Consider the following 18,539-nt stretch of genomic DNA (forward strand, 5'->3'; position numbering starts at 1 on the left):
TGTATAGGTGGTTGTCAAATTGTTGTAAATCAAGACTGGGTGTTGATCGACTTTCTGTTATTCTTCATACCTACACTTGTCATGATAATTCTTTACAGTAAGATTTTTCTTGTAGCTAAACAACAAGCTATAAAAATTGAGCACACTGGTGGCAAAGCAGAGTCATCCTCGGAGAGTTATAAAGCCAGAGTGGCCAAGAGAGAGAGAAAAGCAGCTAAAACCCTGGGCATCACAGTGGTAGCATTTCTGATTTCATGGTTACCGTATACAATTGACACGCTTGTTGATGCCTTCATGGGCTTCGTAACCCCTGCCTATATTTATGAGATCTGCTGTTGGGGGGCCTATTATAACTCAGCCGTGAACCCTCTGATTTATGCTTTATTTTATCCTTGGTTTAGGAAAGCCATAAAGGTTATTGTGAGTGGGGAAGTTTTGAAGGATAGCTCATCAACCATTAGTTTATTTTCAGAATAAATGCAAGCACTAAGTGGAGAAAATTGAGGATATTTTCAAAACTACGAATTTATGATGAAATTAGGTATAAGAAATGAACAAAACCTTTCAAAACTAGAGAAATATAGTCTTTTTTCAAATTCGCCAAGAACGAACTCCCAAGAATGTGCCTCCATTATAACATTGTGAAGATATTTACTGCACTAAATAATAATTGATAAACTGGTTTCCATGTGTCACCTGTCTCAATGCTCTGTACATGTCCTTACCACCTACACTTGTTTCTTCCAGCATCACTGAATTCTGAATCTCATCTCTGGCTGTGAAATCTCAAATTATTTTCCCTTTTATGCTCAACTCCCTTTTGTCGTCAAATGGTCTTTCTCTCCCTGACTTTCCGACGCTGTGTTGGTGTATGAGGCCATCATAACGATGCTCCGCAGACTGCATGGCTTAAACTACAGACATTTATTTTCTCATGATTTTAGAAGTTAAAACTCCAAAATCAAGGTGTCATCAGGGTTGGTTTCTTCTGAGGTCCCCCTTTGTCTTGTGGATGGCTGTCTTCTCTGTGCTCACACGGTGTCTCTGTGTGTTTCTGTGTCCTCATCTCCTCTTCTTATAAGGGCACAGCTCATATGGGATTAGGGCTCAACCTTAAAAACCTCATTTTAGCTTAATTACCCTTTAAGACCTTGTCTCCAAATATCGTCCACTCTGCAGTCCTGGGAGTTAGGACTTCCACATAGGAACCTTGGGGGACACGACTCAGCCCATCACAGACACTGTCCAGATTTGATGACACCACCCAGAGATCTGCCTGTTTGCTGCTCCTCTGTGATTCTTTCTTCCTGTTCCTTTACTGTCTGTACCTTCCAGGAGTTTTTGTGGCAGCAGCTAGGTCTCTCCTGCTTAATGGCTGGGAGCATCTTGGAATGTTCCCCGTGATATTGTGGGACCAGTAATCCAGCCTTGTGATCATGGACCAACTACAGACATTGCCCAGAAGTGAAAAACGTCAAGTGGAAACATTTCCTAGGAAAGGGTGGCACAATGGTCGTTAGCAAATGGGAATTCTGCAAGTGAGAGAATCATCAATTATCACCAGCAGCGGCCATTTCTACTCCAACTTTTCTTACTTGAAATTAGTGGGTAATTCACTTCTCCAATTTTTCTCAGCTGCTTTCTCACCTGAATATAGTGTGTATTTCTCTTTCCCCAAATGTTGTGGGGTCAAAAATTCTATGTTAATACTGCAAAAATTTTTATTAAAAATCCTATAAACAATGTATGCTATAATTTTACCTTTTACTCTCTGGAATATTTTATAGTGTTGATTCAATAAGAGTCTTTTTGGAATGCGTATCTAGAGTATTTTGTATAATGGAACTGAAATGTGGTAGATAGTGGTATGTAAACCTTTTCCTTTTTTTTTTTGTTTTCTTTTTTCTTTTTGGTTCATCTGTGGAATCTCAATTAAAATGATTGCAGCGTTTTTTTCTCATCAGTTTTCACTAAGACTTTTCATTGTTTTCAAACAAATATTGAGCATTAATTATATGCAAGCGTCTGTGTCAGGAATGGCTAAGGATAATAAATGTATTTTATATAGCACTTAAGAAAACAGTTTTGCAGGTAATATGGACAATACATTTTAAATGATATTATTGAGGGCCAAAAGTATGTCGGAGATGCTAAGTCCATTGACGACTCACTGCCACCCAAGGCTGGTACTTGGTGTTGGTCATTCCATGCTATAACACTGTCTTCTCACCCACATGTGGTCCCATGGCCTGAGGGGTTAAAAAATTGTTAAAGGAGACTTTATTTTTTGAGTAGAAAGGACTTTTATTTTTTTTTGAGGAAGATCAGCCCTGAGCTAACATCTGCTGCCAATCCTCCTCTTTTTGCTGAGGAAGACTGGTCCTGAGCTAACAGCTGTGCCCATCTTCCTCTACCTTTTTTTTTTTCTTGTATGTGGGACGCCTACCACAGCATGGCTTGCCAAGCAGTGCCATGTCTGCACCTGGGGTCCAAACTGGCAAACCCCGGGCCACCAAAGATGAACGTGTGCACTTAACCACTGCGCCACCGGGCCGGCCCTAGAGAGGACTTTTGATGGGTCTTCAAGTGCATTTGGACTTGGTAAGCAGACAGGAGAGTGGACAGCTTTTTTTGACAAGAGGATTAATTTCCATAAATGGAGAATCGGACTTGGCAAACTGGAAGACAATGACTAGATTGGTAGCGTGATAAGAATCAATAAATAAAGTTTCATGCTATCACTTACTCTACTCCATAGATCAGATTAGCTGTAACACAGTTAAAAAATGACACCGTGTTCCCAAGTTTTAGAGTGTAGAGGACAAACATAGAAAAAATTTAGTGAAAGGGTTGAATAATTGCTCCATGCAATAAATATCTCATAGAATTGCACTGTTAAATTATAGATAATGAATATAATGGAAGTTCAAAGGTAAATTAAAGATTTTTGAAATTTATCCTAGGGGCAAGTGAAATATTATGAATGATGCCAAACCTTCAATACAATTCTAAATGTGGAAATTCTTTTGGACACGTAGAGGGTATGTGGAACATCACAAAGGAGAAGGAAGGTGTGAGATTAGATTCTTCCATATACTTCATGATAGTCTTTCCTAAATATGACTGTTCTAGATACGCTGCGCATGGCTCTCTAATTATACCAGCACATAATGCCTTTGTTGTTCCACGTGAAACCCCCTCAGTCATAGTGGACTGAATCAGAGTTGAAAACATGATTCCAGGAAAGCTCAGCAATAGCTTGGGCTGAATCCATCTTATTACCAATCAAGAGAATATGAAATAACACACCAGATCATGTTAATACTGAGCATCAGAATGAAGGTTTCTGGATCTTGCCTAGGTTCCATTTCTATAAGTTCTAAGTGCTCATTATTTCCTTCATTAATATAAGAAATATATTTATGACCAAAATTCAGCACATAGCTAGAGGTGAAATTTTAGCAGCATTCTCTTTCGGGTCCAGATAAAGACAAGATGGCCCAATACCATCACATTGTATAAACATTGCTTTAGAAGTGCTAGTTAATACAGTTAGGCAAGAGACATAAATGGATGTAGAAATTCAAAAATAGGAAGTTAAAATTTCATATTTTTGCAGATGATGACTAAAAATAAATTTGTCTAAGTCTGCCTTGATACCCTTGAAAACTAGTTCCAGATACCAATAACTCTTTTCCTGACATAGAAACAGAGTTTACAAATACATATTTCCCATAATTATTTAGTTCACTTAAGATTTCAATGTGCTCAGCGGCCTTGGGTTGTAGTACATGTATCACCTAAGGCAACTTTCCTATTATGTTTATTAACCCTTCCGCATGTGGGGCATCTGCTTGTAGGAACGGTGGACTAGGTTATGAGACCATGCTCCTGCTGAGGACAACTAAAAACTCTGGAGAAAATATTTTTAAAATCTTTAAAGTGTCAGAGATTTCAATGCAGTCAAGAGTTATCCAAGATCCAGGAAAAAGGAAATTCAGAGAGGTGAATCTGACATTTAGGGGAACTGGCTTCATCACATATCAGCCACTTCCCAAAAGAACATAAGAGAGGATGAAAAGCTGAGCAGAGCTCTTGAGAACCCCCGGAGTTAGTGGGAAGCAATTAGGTTTTCGGTCCCAAAGAGAAAGCTGAGCCCAGGTCACACACCCACCACCAATGTTTGTGGTTAAAACCTTGAAAACTACTATTCTCTAAACATCAGGGTAAACCTTTACTTCAAATTTTCTCAATTCCTATAATGAAGATTAAGATGATCCAAGATTGCTAATTCTCCTAGCCAGGTGCCAGAAGTAAATGTCATGTTCTCTGGAGGAAGATATCATCTCAGTTCCCAAATTATTGCATCAATTTTTCATATGGAATGACTCAAACTCAACAAAAAATCACCAAGAAAAAAGGAGACAAGACAATATCATGAAACCAGCAGAAATCATAAAGTTTTTTTTAAAAAACAGGAGATTTGTATGATGCTTTAAAATGACTAAGCTGAATATCTTTACCCGTTTTTAATATAACTATGTTGACAACATTCAAGGAGATAATAATCAAGTTTGGAAACTTCAGTAGAGGAGTATAAACAATTTTAAAAAGTAGAAGTTCTAGAGCTGTAAAATCTTAGTTTCTGCTTCTCAGGCCACAAAGAACCCAGGAAGCCAGACATTGGCTATATGGAAGTCTACTGATAGGCTGTACAAAAACATCACCTATGTGTTGGTTGCCCCTGGCTACTGTCTACCACAGATGACAACTCATGCCATAGAAAGTTTATTCCTTAAAACTTCAGATTATCTTCATCTGGTCACTTCAGCAGCCTTTGAGAAATTGAATTCTCACCCCACTGGAGAAGTGGAACTTCTTCCACTCCGAGTCTGGAAGTGGTGGCAGATGCCGGAGTCTCTGGGCGGTGGCCCATGACAGTGGAACCACATGGCTCTAGGAGATTGGTGGTCTTAATGGTGGCTTAGTCAGAATAAGCAGTCAAGGTGAGACTGAGAGAATCTGAGGACACAGAAAAGATGGTCCAGTGCAAAACCCCACAGGACAAGGAGGAAATCAAAATGAAAATTAGAGAATATCATAAACTGAATGATGCGAAAAATGGGACAAAACAACAAAATAAAATATTATAAATTAACAAATTGTGGTACATAGGAGGGAAATCTGATTTGAGCCATGATGAAACAGCTTGAATTAAATCGTTCCTCCCACCGAGAATGATTATAAAGCTCAGTTGAACACACAGAGCAACTATTTGAAGCACTGGAGAGCAATCAAGATAGCCTGGAATTGATGGGACAAAATCAGAGAGAGAAGGAAACGCATTGAAGTGAACTGGGCCTCCCCAGAGATGTTTCGATTCACAGCATCAATTCCTGCTGTGACACATAAGCAGAAAGTGGTGGCCTAAAGCCATCAACCGTCTCATATTGCTATTAGAAAAAAATTGCTGTTCAGGTACCAAGTTAGCCTGTGTGTGGAGGTCAAGATCCAGGAGAAACGAGGCGAGCAGCAAAGTGAGCCCAGCATGCAGGGCTGCGTTTGCTCTCGGGCTTTTTCCGAATCTTAAACTGCTGTGGCAAGATGCTGAGACGCTGAGAAGAAAGCAGTTGCTAAGCAGCGAAGTGGAGCTTTGATGGTCTCACCCAGCTGGGGAGGCAAAAACTGGAGATCCAGCTGTGCCAAGGAGGAAGGACTGAGGTGTACGCCACAGGATTTCAGCTGAAATTCTTTGGAGGGAGGCAACTTCAGAAACAGCCCAGTCTCCACAAAGTCTGAAATCTAAACTGGACCCATCACATTCGGGATCTGCTTATACCTCACCAGGCAGAAGAAAACTAAGCCCTTTTTGGAAGAAAACAACATCATCCAGAATCTTTATAATTTTATGTTCCTAAAGATTAGTACTCAATAAAAAATTACCAGGTATTTCAGGAGACAGAATCAAATGACTGAATAATTTATTTTTCTCAAATAATTGGGAAGAATGACCCACAGGTAATCCAGATATTGGAACTAATGGATATGATTTTTTAAAAAAACCTCTTTCTAATACTTTAATGAAGATAAAGACTAAATGGAAAATTCGATCAGAAACAGAAATCTTTAAAGAATAAAATGGAAATTCCAGAAATGAAATGCACAATATTGAAATTAAGCACTCAATTACAGTCTAACAGGAGATTAAAAGCTGTTAAAGGTTGTAAAAGAGGGGATTAATGTACAAAAAGTAGACAAGTAGAAAATTTCCAGAGTAAAGCTCTAAGAAAAAATAATTTGGAAAATACAGAAAACAGTGTGAGTCATACATGACATAGTGAAAAATCTAAAATAAATACAATATGAATCACAAAAGTATAGGGTGGAATAAGTAAATCAGAAACAGTGTTTGAGGATATATTTGGCCAACAATTTTCCAAAATTCATAAAAGAGATCACCAGTATTAAGAAACTCTACAACCGAAAAAAGAGAATGAACCCCTTTCAATTGGACAAAGAAACCCACACATGGTACATACACTGAAGACAAAGACAAAGAAAAAATTTAAAAGCAACCACAGAAAGAAAACTCATTACTTTCAAAGGAGCACAAATAAGACGTGTCTCTGACTTTTCAATAGACCTGAGGGGTGCCAGAGACCTTGGAATAATATCATTAAAGCATTTGTATAAAATAACTGACAACCTTGAACTCTGGAGACAGCAAAAACAGCTTTCAAAATTGAACGCAAAGTAAAAGTATTTTTTAGACAAACAAAATCTGAGAGCTTTCATTACCAACAGATCCACACAGAAGGAAAACTGAAGGGAGTTCTCCAGCCAGAAGAAAACTGATCCCAGAGGAAACACTGGATTGTAGGAAGTGATGGCAAGGACCACAACGTGCAGACATGGGAAAGAGAAGATGAATGCGGATGTAAAAATAAACGTCTTTTGGACTTCAATTATACGCAGGATTAACATAAATGGCAACAGAATCAAAAAGAGTGGGAGAGATAAATGGAGTTCAGGTATTTAATTGCAATTCCTGGCAATCCTTTGCATTGCCTATAATTGGTATAACTACTACTTTATTGAAGAATTTAATTAATCAGAGATTCATTTTAAAACTCTAGGATACCTGCCAACAGTAATAAAAGTGAGTCCAATTCATAATTTTATAGGGACAGATTGAATAATGAAAAAAATCTGTTTACTCTAAAAAATATGTGAATAGAAAAAACAGTCGTATAGTCAACTTAAACCCAAATGCATTGTCATATTAAATATATACAGAATAATTATTGAAATTGACAACAAAGCTATTATTGGATTTAAAAATTCAGCTCTATATGCCTTGCTTTAGTTTACTCTTGGTTTAGGAAAGAATTAAAACTAACATAATTGGTCAAGAATTAAAGGATAGTTTATCAACACAAATTTGCTTTCAGGAAAAGCCTCAATTAAAATCAAGGAAATTGTGATATGTTGGGAATTTTCATTTTTTATGACATGGAATACAGTATTTGAATATGATACCAAATTTGGGGGGGCCTCACTGCTAATCGGCCCGCGTCTCAGCTTTGTGATTTTTCCATTTCCCAGGCTTCTGGGGGCAATGTCTTGGTGTTTTCACCTTTCAGGCTCACCTCCCTGTTACTTTCCATGCTCATTTTCTTCTTACTATTCCTATTAATGTCACATGCTCTGGGTCTTGCCCTAGACTCTCGTTGTCTCGACTTTCACGTCAACCTCTTCTTTTCCTGGAGCTCTTTTTCTTGCATCTTCTCAGCTCCCTCTGCTTCACGCTCCAGCAAGGACTTTGGTCCCTTGGGTTCAGCAGTGGTGTTCCAGCAATCAGGGAATCAGATGTTAATTTCAGATCTGGCACAAGCATAAGGTTTGATATTTAGGGACATTCTGCTACTGTGGTATTGACCATGACAAACGACACGTTTACCACAATAATTATCTTTTCAACATGGTTACTTTCATGTGGCATGTCCCTTCACTTCTTCAACATGACATGGGAATAATTAGCTGCCTGTCACGACATACTACAAACGTTATCAAACTCTGTGCATTGCTGATCATAATGCAAACTTATGATGTCAAAAATTTATGGGGAAAGATGATATATTCAAGAAATTGTGTTTGGATGGTTAGCTATCTATTGGGATAAAAGAAGTTCTGATTCTCTCTTGTCCACTATATACACATGTACACCTATATACATAGTTTCATGCAAACAGATCTGAATGTAAAATATAAGTATTATAAGAATTCAGAAGAAAATATTGGAGAATATTTTCAGACTTTCTCAGAACAGATTGGTAGATTAATTATAAATTTAAAATTTTCACATCATTCGAAAAAATCAAAATGTAAAAAAAGATAAACTTGAAAAATCTCTTTAGAACATCTATTCTATTCTAATTGCTTTCATTGAAAGTGGAGAAGAAAAGGATGATTTTTCCCAGCACTTTACTCTCAAAATCCCAAGGGCCTGTTGAAGGGGAAAGAGAGCTGATATTCCAGATTTGGGGAAGTTACAGGCACTAGGAAAACTTCCCTTCATCACAGAACAAGAGTGGAAAAGATAATTGAAGAACAAAAATAAGTGAGAAAGTAGTGAGGGTCTCTGAGGATACAGTGCCTCCCTGGATATGGTCTGGGTTGAGAGAAGGGCTCGTAACACGTGGCAGTGTGGCTGGATGAATAAAGGCCCCACAAACAGATCCACATCAGAATCCCTGGACCCTATAAATATTAATCTTATTTGGAAAAACGGGTCTCTGCATACGTGATTAAGTTAAGCATCTTGAGATAGAAAAATTGTCCTGGATTATCCAGGTGGGCCCTAAACGCCATCACAAGTGTCCTTATAAGGAAGAGGCACAGGGAGACCGCACACGTGGAGGAGAAGGTGACGTGATCTCAGAGGTGAGACTGGAGAGGTGAGACCACATGCCAAGGAATGCCGGCAGCCCACAGAAGCTGCAGAGGCTGGGATGGCTCTCCCCTGGACCCTCCAGAGGGCAAGTGGCCCTGCTCACATCTTGATTTTGAGTTCCTTACTTCTAGCCTCCAGACTGTAAGGGAGTAAACTTTGGTTGTTTCAAGCCACCCATGGGTGGCGATTTGTTACAGCTGCCAGAGCAAACTAGTACAGTCAGGTGATCTGCGGGGAGAAGATCCAAGTGCAGGGAACTCCTTCTCCACTGCCTGGGGAGACATCCGGAAGTACCAAACCACAGGGCAGAAATGACCACAAGGTTGTCTCAGCGTGTGGCCTGAGACAGCCTCACCGCGCCTCCCTGATCTACCATGGTCAGGAACAGTGGAAGCTTCCTGAGCCACCGGGGGTAGCATGGAGTCAGGACAAGTGCTAAAAATCCCCACCAAATGTCCCACGGCCCACTGTGCCACACCATCACTGAATGGTCCCATGCTTCTGAGAGGGGCCCTAGAATCATCTGACAGGTAGCCTGAGCTGAAGGAGCCTTACTGGCAGCAACAGGGGATGACTGCTCTGTGACACGACTGACCTGTGACCAGAGACCAGACAGGACATTGCACTGGACATCAGTGAGGGGGGTGGTCCCCCAGACCAGAGCTCCACTCCATGGTGTGAGTGCTGATGCCTGTTAATCCGGGGAGGAAGGCAGAGAAGACCCAGTAGCCTGAGATGAAGTGTCTATCACCTGGAGGTGAGGGGGCTTGGCTCCGAAATCAGGTTCCTTTACAGGCGTGGAGCGTACAGGCTCAGAACATAGGATCTGGAGCTAAATGCAAATTCCCAAGTTCGTCATTTACTACAGGTGTAACCTTGGGAAAGTTAACTAACTTCTTGGTGTTTTAGTCTCTCGTCTCTATAATAGGGATCGTAATAATCGTGCTGACTTCCTTGCACGTGAGTTTTTCGCATGTGACAATTTAATGATTTAACACATGTAAACCACCTAGGCCTACCAGGTGTTCAAAAGCTGTCTGCTACTGTCATCATGGTGGCCACCTTAAAACAAGGCACCACGCTTCGCACACCTCAATCTGTGCTCCGTGATTCACAGAAGATCCTTGTGGGTCTTTCTGGAATTTCTATCATGTTTTAGGAGGCACACATCTGTACCATAGACTGATAAAGCTATCAGATAAGATCTATGACCAAAGTTCTAAGACAATTGATGTTCTGATGTAAGGTAGGTGCTCTGAGGCTATGTTGGGGTCAGAAATATCAGGTGACTGTGATGAGACAGAGTGTAAAGAGAACTTGAGAACGTTCCGATTTCCTGGGCAGACACAGGGGAGCTTAGAGAGGAGGACGGGATGGAAGGAGGGAGATATAAAGTAGAAAGAAAACTGATATAGCGCTCTGACATGACTGAGATCTCTGAGTCTCAGCTGAAGACGCCAAAAAGGAAGGTGCTTGAAAAGTAGAATTAACAGCCCCTAACTAGTCTCTTAATTTCTATAAAAGTGAAACCTTTTCCTAGAGATGAGGGAAGACTGATGATGGTACACTGGCTCTGAAATCTGAAAAAGCCAAAGCAGCATACCACTTAATGAGCAGCACGTGGGTGGTCTGGAGCACGCGCAGAAGAGATCCCCAGATTCACAGCCCTTCTGAGCCCCAGAGGGGGACATTGTTAGCATGTTATTCAGAGCTTAGGGTCATGTGATCTTCCTATTTCCATTATGAGAAAGATGGCCATTTCATTCTAGATGGAGCCTACGGAGACAATCCCAATCTACTCATGTGGAAACGAGGCAGATTACATAGCACACCTGGACGTTGGATGCAACCCTGGGAGAAAGAGTGGGGACCCCAAATTACTGAGCTTAAGTTTATTGCTCCCCACGCTCATGAGAGAATTAAAGATCAGTTACAGAAAAACAAGAAAAGTGTATTCTGACTCACATGAATTTGAGGTAGTTGAGATTTTTACCTGCTGAGGAGTGTGTTTTCTCTACTCCATGCACTAATCATAAGATAAAATCTAAAATGATTATTGGGATGTAAAATGCTGTGCACAGTTTTTGAGACTTTTCCCTGTTATTTACCTTACTATCTTCTGTTCATCCTTCTAAACCTGGCACTACGTTTATATCTTTAGTGAATTCTTTTCATTCATCCAATTTTATAATTGTCCCTGTGCCATTTCTTTTTTTTCTTTTCCTTTTTTTTTTGAGGAAGACTGGCCCTGAGCTAACATCCATGCCCATCTTCCTCTATTTTATATGTGGGACGCTTGCCACAGCATAGTGTGCCAAGCAGTGCCATGTCCACATCCGGGATCCAAACCGGCGAACCCCAGGCTGCTGAAGCGGAACGTGTGCACTTAACCGTTGTGCCACTGGGCTGGCCCCTAGCCATTTCTTGCTTTCTACTTTTTCCATGTCTTAATTCTGGCTCGAAGCACATTGCATTGTTATTATTGTCTATATCTCTGTCTCATATCACACGGAGACCCCCAAGGGGCAGGAGATGTTTCCTGTTTATTTTTGTATCATCAAGACCCTGATATGAATAGATGCTCAATAAATAAACAAATATAAATGTTGATACATGAAATTGGACTGCAAGTGGATTTATACACGTCTTCAGAGGACTTCCACTCCCTGAATCTTCTGATTACTGAAGCATCTTTGCCTTGATCCTCATCTTAAAGAAAACACTCTCAGATTTCACCATTAAGTATATCATATGCGACAGGGCCTTTAGTTGAGACATCGATGTGTACAAAAGATCTCTTGTACTTTTACTTTGCTAAACTAATGAGTAAATGTTGAATTGTATCAAATGCTTGTTTGCATTCCACAGTTGATTATAAATTCAGATCTGTTAAAATGGTGAATTATATTTGATTTTCTCGTGTTAAAGCAAACTTTCATTCTTTGCATAGACTGCAATCATGACGTGTCATCTCTTTATGTATTGCTGGGTCTGGTTTGTAAAAGATTTGCTAAGGAGTTTTGCATCTTGGTTCATGGGTTGGAGTGTCCTTTCACTTTTCTTTTTCACATGGCTCTTGTTGGGGTTTAGATGGGGACCATTCTACATCACAATAGAAATTGTAAGGGAAGATTATTAAACGTAAGCTTCTTCTCACTGTTCACAGCCTGCACTACAGGAACTCCTGTGCAGATGACTGGCTGTGGGATTTGGCCGTGCTTCCTGGGGCTTTTGTCCTTTACTCCCCAGACAGTCTTGCCCAAGGAGGAGGCGAGTAGTAAAGGTAACTAATAAATATCAAATCACCCACATCTCAGTAACTTTGACAAAGAGGACGATCCCTTGTATCAGGTTCAGGTAATAAAAGATGTTTGATACATTTTAAGGCAAGAAATCTTTGTGTCAAAAGAGATTTACTTGACGTTAAATTCTTATTGGATTTAGAAAATTGTTTCCAATTATATTCTAAAGAATAAGAATAAAATGACGATAATAGTTAAGATCTATTGAGAACTTAAATTGAATATATAATTATTTCATATGTTCAGAGCTCAAAATTAAAATGGACCTGTGAAGGGCATGGAGGAAACATCTGGTAACTCTAACACAGATATTCAGTTTAAAAGACCTTTTCTCTCCTTTCAGGAATATAAAACTGCTGTATTTTGTGTGATTGACAAAGGGCAGAACTTCTCCAACTGTTTACCTGTTCACAGTGGCGTCATGAGCAGCCGCTATTCACTCCCGCAGCGGAGCAGCTCCTCTACGAGAACGTGACCGGATCCTGTGTGAAAACTCCCTACTGGTCCAGACCCCGGGTCCTTCTGTACGGGGGGTTTTCGGCTTGGGCGCTGTGCTGGCCATGTTGGGAAACCTTCTGGTGATGATTTCCATCCTTCACTTCCAGCAGCTGCACTCTCCAACCAACTTTCTCCTCGCCTCTCTGGCCTGCGCTGACTTCCTGGTGGGGGTCACTGTGATGCCCTTCAGCATGGTCAGGTCCGTGGAGAGCTGCTGGTACTTTGGAGCCAGATTCTGTGCCCTCCACAGTTGCTGTGATGTGGCATTTTGTTACTCTTCTCTCTTCCACTTGTGCTGCATCTCCATCGACAGGTACATTGCTGTCACTGACCCTCTGGTCTATCCCGCCAAGTTCACGGTGTCTGTGTCAGGGACGTGCGTCAGCATCTCCTGGATCCTGCCCCTTGTCTACAGTGGTGCTGTGTTCTACACAGGTGCCCCTGAGAGGGGATGGAGGAACTAAAAGGGCGCTCAGCTGCGTAGGTGGTTGTCAGCTTGTTATAAATCAATTTTGGATTTTGATTGGTTTTCTATTACTTTTCACACCTACTCTGTTATGACGATTCTGTACAGTAGTATTTTTCTTGTAGCTAGAAAAGAGGCTAAAAAGATTGAAAATCTTAGTAGCAAATAAGAGGGATTCTCAGGGACATACAAGACCAGGGTGGCAAAGAGAGAAAGAAGAGCAGCTAAAACCCTGCGCATATGCTGGCAGCATTTTGATCTCATGGTTACCGTACGTGATTGATTCATTCACTGATTCCTTTCTGGGTTTTATAACCTTCTTATGTTTATGAGATGTTTGCTGGCTTAGTTATTATAACTCTGCTCTAAATCTTTTTATTTATGCTTTATTTTACTGTTGGTTTAGGACAGCAATAAAACATTAATTAACTGGCCGAGTACTAAAATACAGTTCATCAACCATAAATTTACTTTCTAAAGAGGGCTAATTATCAAATTGAGGGATTTGGTTATATTCTGGGAATTTCCCAGCAGCTGTGACATGAAATACACGGCATGAAAATGTCCATCAAATGGGGGAGGAGAAATGTTACCTCAGTTTCGGCAGCATGACCTCATGCTTTCCTTTCTTGGTGAGGTGAGCATCTTTACCCATTTGATAGAAATGTATTTACCAAATAATGGTTGACACGAGGTTCATATTTTCTAGATTCCTCAAACCTGGGCTGTCTCCTGCTCTGTCAGTTGTTATTTTCCTCTTCCAGGCCTCCTTTCCAGGTCACTTTCTGTCCCTGTCAGAGGCTCCTGTTCCCTGTTCCCTGGGAAAGTCTGTGTCCCCATGTCTCTCTGGACTCGGTTAACTCTGCCCTCATGTCAGCAGCTGGTTTCCTGGGGTCCCATCTTTCTGGGTGCTGAGAGCTCTCTGAGCCTCATCCAGCAGCTTTCCAGACTTGGGGCAGAACTCCCATTTCATAATTTGGGGAGATCTTGTAAATGTGGGGATATCCGTGACAGATGGTGCAATTTCCACAGCAGTGATTGTCCTTTCCTGTGGCTGTTCCCTCATTTCATGAGGTGTGTTGTTTTACCTTGATGCAGGAAATTTTCTGTCACTTTTTTTCTGTAAACACTGTCCAGAGTTTGTACGTTGTTGATGACAAAAATAATAATGTATGGTAAATTGTGGGAAAAGGATGGATTACTCTGGATTTGGTGCTATGGTGTATAGCTTTTTGGAAAAGTACGTTCAGCGTCTTGCCTCCTATCATTCATAAAATCAAAACTAATTTTTCCAGATGTTAAAAACTAGATGAAAATATTTCTTTTATAATTTTTCATTAGAAGAATCATGACGGAAAACCCATATAGATTCATGCATTCAGTTTAAATTTTTTAAAATCAAAAGAAAATAAAGCCTAGTTAAGGAAAAAAAGTCAAACTTGGGAAACTACTGGCAGCATAGATGATAGAGAGAGGGTTAAAAGATTTAAAAATATGAAGGCCTTTTACAAAACAGTAAGACGCAGATAAACACCTCACTAGACAAATGGACGGGCAGTTTCACAGAGAAAAAGTTAGAAATGGCAAAAAAATACATTAAAATGCAAATTCACAAATAATCAAAAATGCTAATAAAATTGTGAATGAGTTTCATATATTAAGTTGGCAAATATTAGAAGGACCAGTAATACCTGAGGTTAATTGGAGTTTGGGAAAACGAGCACATTCTTGAAAGCTGAGCACTCTCTCATACGTCTCCAGTGATTACAGTTGTTTCTCCTTTCTGAAGGGAATCAAAATTTTTATAAAAATTTAAATCATACGTGTCATTTGACTTTGTAGTTCCATTTCTAGCAAGTAATCCTGAGAAAAGAGCCAGACAAGAAGGCAAACGTGACAGAGATATTCTTAATATAACTCAATTAGCTGGAAAGTGGCTAGGTTAATATGGGATAAATTAAATAAGCTATGCTTCATCTATGTAATGGAATGTTATGAAGCCATTAAAAAGCACTACCAATTTCTGCATAGATTGACATGGATAGACAAGCACTATGTATTTTTTGACCAGAAACAACAAAATCAGAAAACTCTAACCCATATTATAAAACAGTATATGTCATATGGCCCCCATGTATTTACACTTCTATATGCTTTTACAAAGTGTAATCTTAGGTACAATGGACAGTGTGTGTGTGTGGGCAGGATTTACTTTGCCATTTATCTGCATCATTTGAAACTTTATGATGAAATTAACATCAAAATTGATATTAACATTTCACGTCTCTCTCTTCTACTTGAGTATTGAGTTAGTTTGTCAGTTTGTTTGCTTGTTTTAATTTAATGAGACTATCTTTTGTGTATATGTCCCCAGTATAAATCTTTTATTACCTCGAATGAAATTAATTGTAGCTGCCTTAGTATATTTGGGGAAGTACATTGAAGTATCTTAGGAATTACCTCTAGTGTTATGAAAGTAGTTGACTATGTTATGCAGCGTGTCTTTAAGATCCTCCGACTCCTCCTTCACTAAGTGTTAATTCTGTGCTGCTTTGTGGGTTCTTGTCAAAACGTTAAATCTGATCCCACTTTACCTCCCTTCCTTGAGATCCATTGATCCCGCCCTCGAGACCCATTCCCATGTATGTTCCTTGGGCTTCTGCTACTATAGATGGGCAAAATCATGGATTCTTCTCTTTGGTGTTGTATGGCCTCATGGGTCACGTTTTGTAAGCCACCCTTTGGGACCTGCTGGGACCTGAGTCTGGTTATAGGTCTAGAGGCCAGGAAAGGTGTTAGGGGAGCTCCTGAGGAGGGTGAGGGGTGAGCTGTAAGGCAATGACCTGAGGAGAGGCCATTGTAGCTTAGACAAGGGGAGACTGAGCTCCTCAGGCAGTGGTGGAAGGGCTGCCTCCATTGGCAGAGAAGGCTTGACAGAGTTTAGCAGTTGAAGGCAACCTGTTTCATCAGGACCTGCCTCTCTGTCACCATCCTAATTTTTAGAATCCATTTCCTTTGCAATCAATGCCAGAATTTTAACAAAAGAGCCCCTGGGAGTTTGAGAATTCAGTTTGCACTGTAAGTCCACCAGCTGCAGAACTAGGCTTGGGGTTTGGTTCCCAGAAACTCAGTCCTGTGGCTCAAGAGATAAGGGCTCTTTCAAGGCATTCATTGAAGCTTTCAATCCCTTACATGGACCTTGAGCTGGAATTAAAGCCTCTAGGATCATCAGTTTCTTTCCCCAGGTTCTCCAGAGCAGTTAGAAGAAACTAACCAGCCCACTACACTCCCCATTTTTACTAAAACGCTGTATGGCGCAAGTACTTGGTCACCCAGAGCTTTTCTCCTGTAGGCACTTGATTCCAGGCACCTACAGAGAACAGTGTGAGTAAATGTTTTTCCACTGTAGCCCATGGCTACCAGGTCCCTCTCTACACGGAAAACAGGGTCATTAATGCCTTCAAATATAATTATATCTGATACCCAATTCAGGAATCCCAGAATCTATTCAGAGAACTTATCTTAAGATTCAGTTCCTTGTGACACAGTTATTTGCCATTGTTAGATGTCCCTCCTTCTTTCTTAAAGTATGGATTCCTGTGACTTCTATATTGTCTGATATTTATATCGCCACAACAGCTTTCTTATGCTGATTATTTCCAAGTATATCTTTTCCCATTCTTTTTCATTTCAATCTGTCTGTGTCTTTATACTTGATTAACAAGTAACAAGCAATAGGATGTACTGGAGTCTATGAGGAAGCCATTTGGGATAAAACTAATGCAGCCTGACTTTGTTTTTCCAAAAGGGCCTGACATGCCCTGTTGATCATGCTTTGTATATCTGCTTTAAATATTTACTGTGTCCCAAAGATAAGAACATTACCCATAAAGATAAGAATATAACTTCCCCCACATTGGCATTTCTTTAAGGATAAAAATTTTTCCCTAAACTAAGGATTATTTGCTGACCTGCTGTGCTCACCTCGTGACCATCCACCTCCAACTAGCCACCTGCTGTGTTCACTGAATTGCTGTGCTGGCAAAGCAATCTTGAGACTATTGTGAAAGGGACACTGCTATCATATGTGATGCATGCTTTTTGATGGTATATAACCACCCTGCACACCCCTACTTCTCTGGAGTGCTCCCTTCCTTTGTGAAAGGACTCCCTCGGGCTATATGGTCCTCAGGGTTGGCTCATAAGAATGCACCCCAATTTTGATTTATACATTGGTTATGGATTATATGCATCAACATGCTTAAAATTTGTCTCTTATGGGAAGCATATAGTTGAAATTTGCTTTTTATATGCAATCTGACAATTTCTGTCTATTAAATGGAAGTTCAATCAATTTATATCTGATGTGATATTTTTATGTATTTGAGTTTAATTCTTTTATCTTGATATTTTCTTCTCACTTATTCCTTTTTATTGGTTTCTCTGTTGCTCCTTTCTTGTTTTACTTTTTGCTAAAATGACAGTTTTAGTTTCCATTTCTTTCTTCTACTAGCTTCTTACCATGGAGAGAGATAATATATATATGGCTTAGAAGACTTAACATTATTAAGATGTCCAATCCTTCAAAGTTACCAGGAAAATATAGCAATCTTACATACGTAAGCAGTTATTTGCAGAGTATCTAAATTCATAAACCATAAAGGACAAAAGTGAAAGGAGAAATGAACAAGTATATTCTTCTGAGGAGATATTTGAGTTCCTCTCTCCATAGTTGTTTTATGGATTCAGGATTTTTCCCCCCAGAAATTGACAAGGTGATTCTAAAAGTTATATGAAAAGTAAGACATAGAATGGCCAAACAATTCTGGAAAGGAAAACAAAGTGCAATGCTTACACAACCTGGCTTTACTACTGACTATGCAAAGTTTCACTCGACAGTAAGATATTGGCTTAAGTATAGACACATATATCAACAGAATAGAATAGATAGTCCAAAAGTAGACTCACACATATGTGGGTGATTGGTTTTTGACAAAGGACACACATCATTCACCAAAGAAAGAATAGACATTTCAAGAAATGCTGCTGGTGTTACCGCAGAAAGGGCACGATCTGCTCGCCACAAGACAAAAGCCAATCATCAAGAGGCAAGATGGTGGCAGAGAAAGGGCATTTTATTACAGCTTGCTAGCAAGAGGGAAGATGGCCGACTAATGTCCAAAAGAACCATCTTAAGGGGGCACAGAATCTTGAAGCAGTTATTTGGCCAGTGGGTTACAGGGGAGGGGTTAGGAATGTTGACGCTCTGGTGTTACAGACTGGGAGTCAGCACAACAGATCTTTCAGTTTTCATTGATGA

General features: G+C 40.0%; 1 protein-coding gene and 1 pseudogene across 1 annotated transcript in view; both read left to right on the forward strand.

The window, feature by feature from the left end:
- The window catches only part of LOC124246660 (trace amine-associated receptor 4-like), a 42,317-nt gene extending 41,840 nt beyond the window's left edge, over window positions 1–477 (forward strand). Inside the window, exon 2 of the mRNA XM_046675075.1 lies at window positions 8–477. Coding sequence (XP_046531031.1) covers window positions 8–477 — 470 coding nt within the window. The remainder of the gene's footprint in view (window positions 1–7) is intronic.
- A 9,527-nt stretch (window positions 478–10,004) lies between these two features.
- Window positions 10,005–13,707, forward strand: LOC124246661 (trace amine-associated receptor 6-like; annotated as a pseudogene).
- The last annotated feature ends 4,832 nt before the right edge of the window (window positions 13,708–18,539 follow it).

The sequence above is a fragment of the Equus quagga genome, chromosome 11 (genome assembly GCF_021613505.1).
Source record: "Equus quagga isolate Etosha38 chromosome 11, UCLA_HA_Equagga_1.0, whole genome shotgun sequence".
Taxonomy (NCBI): Eukaryota; Metazoa; Chordata; class Mammalia; order Perissodactyla; family Equidae; genus Equus; species Equus quagga.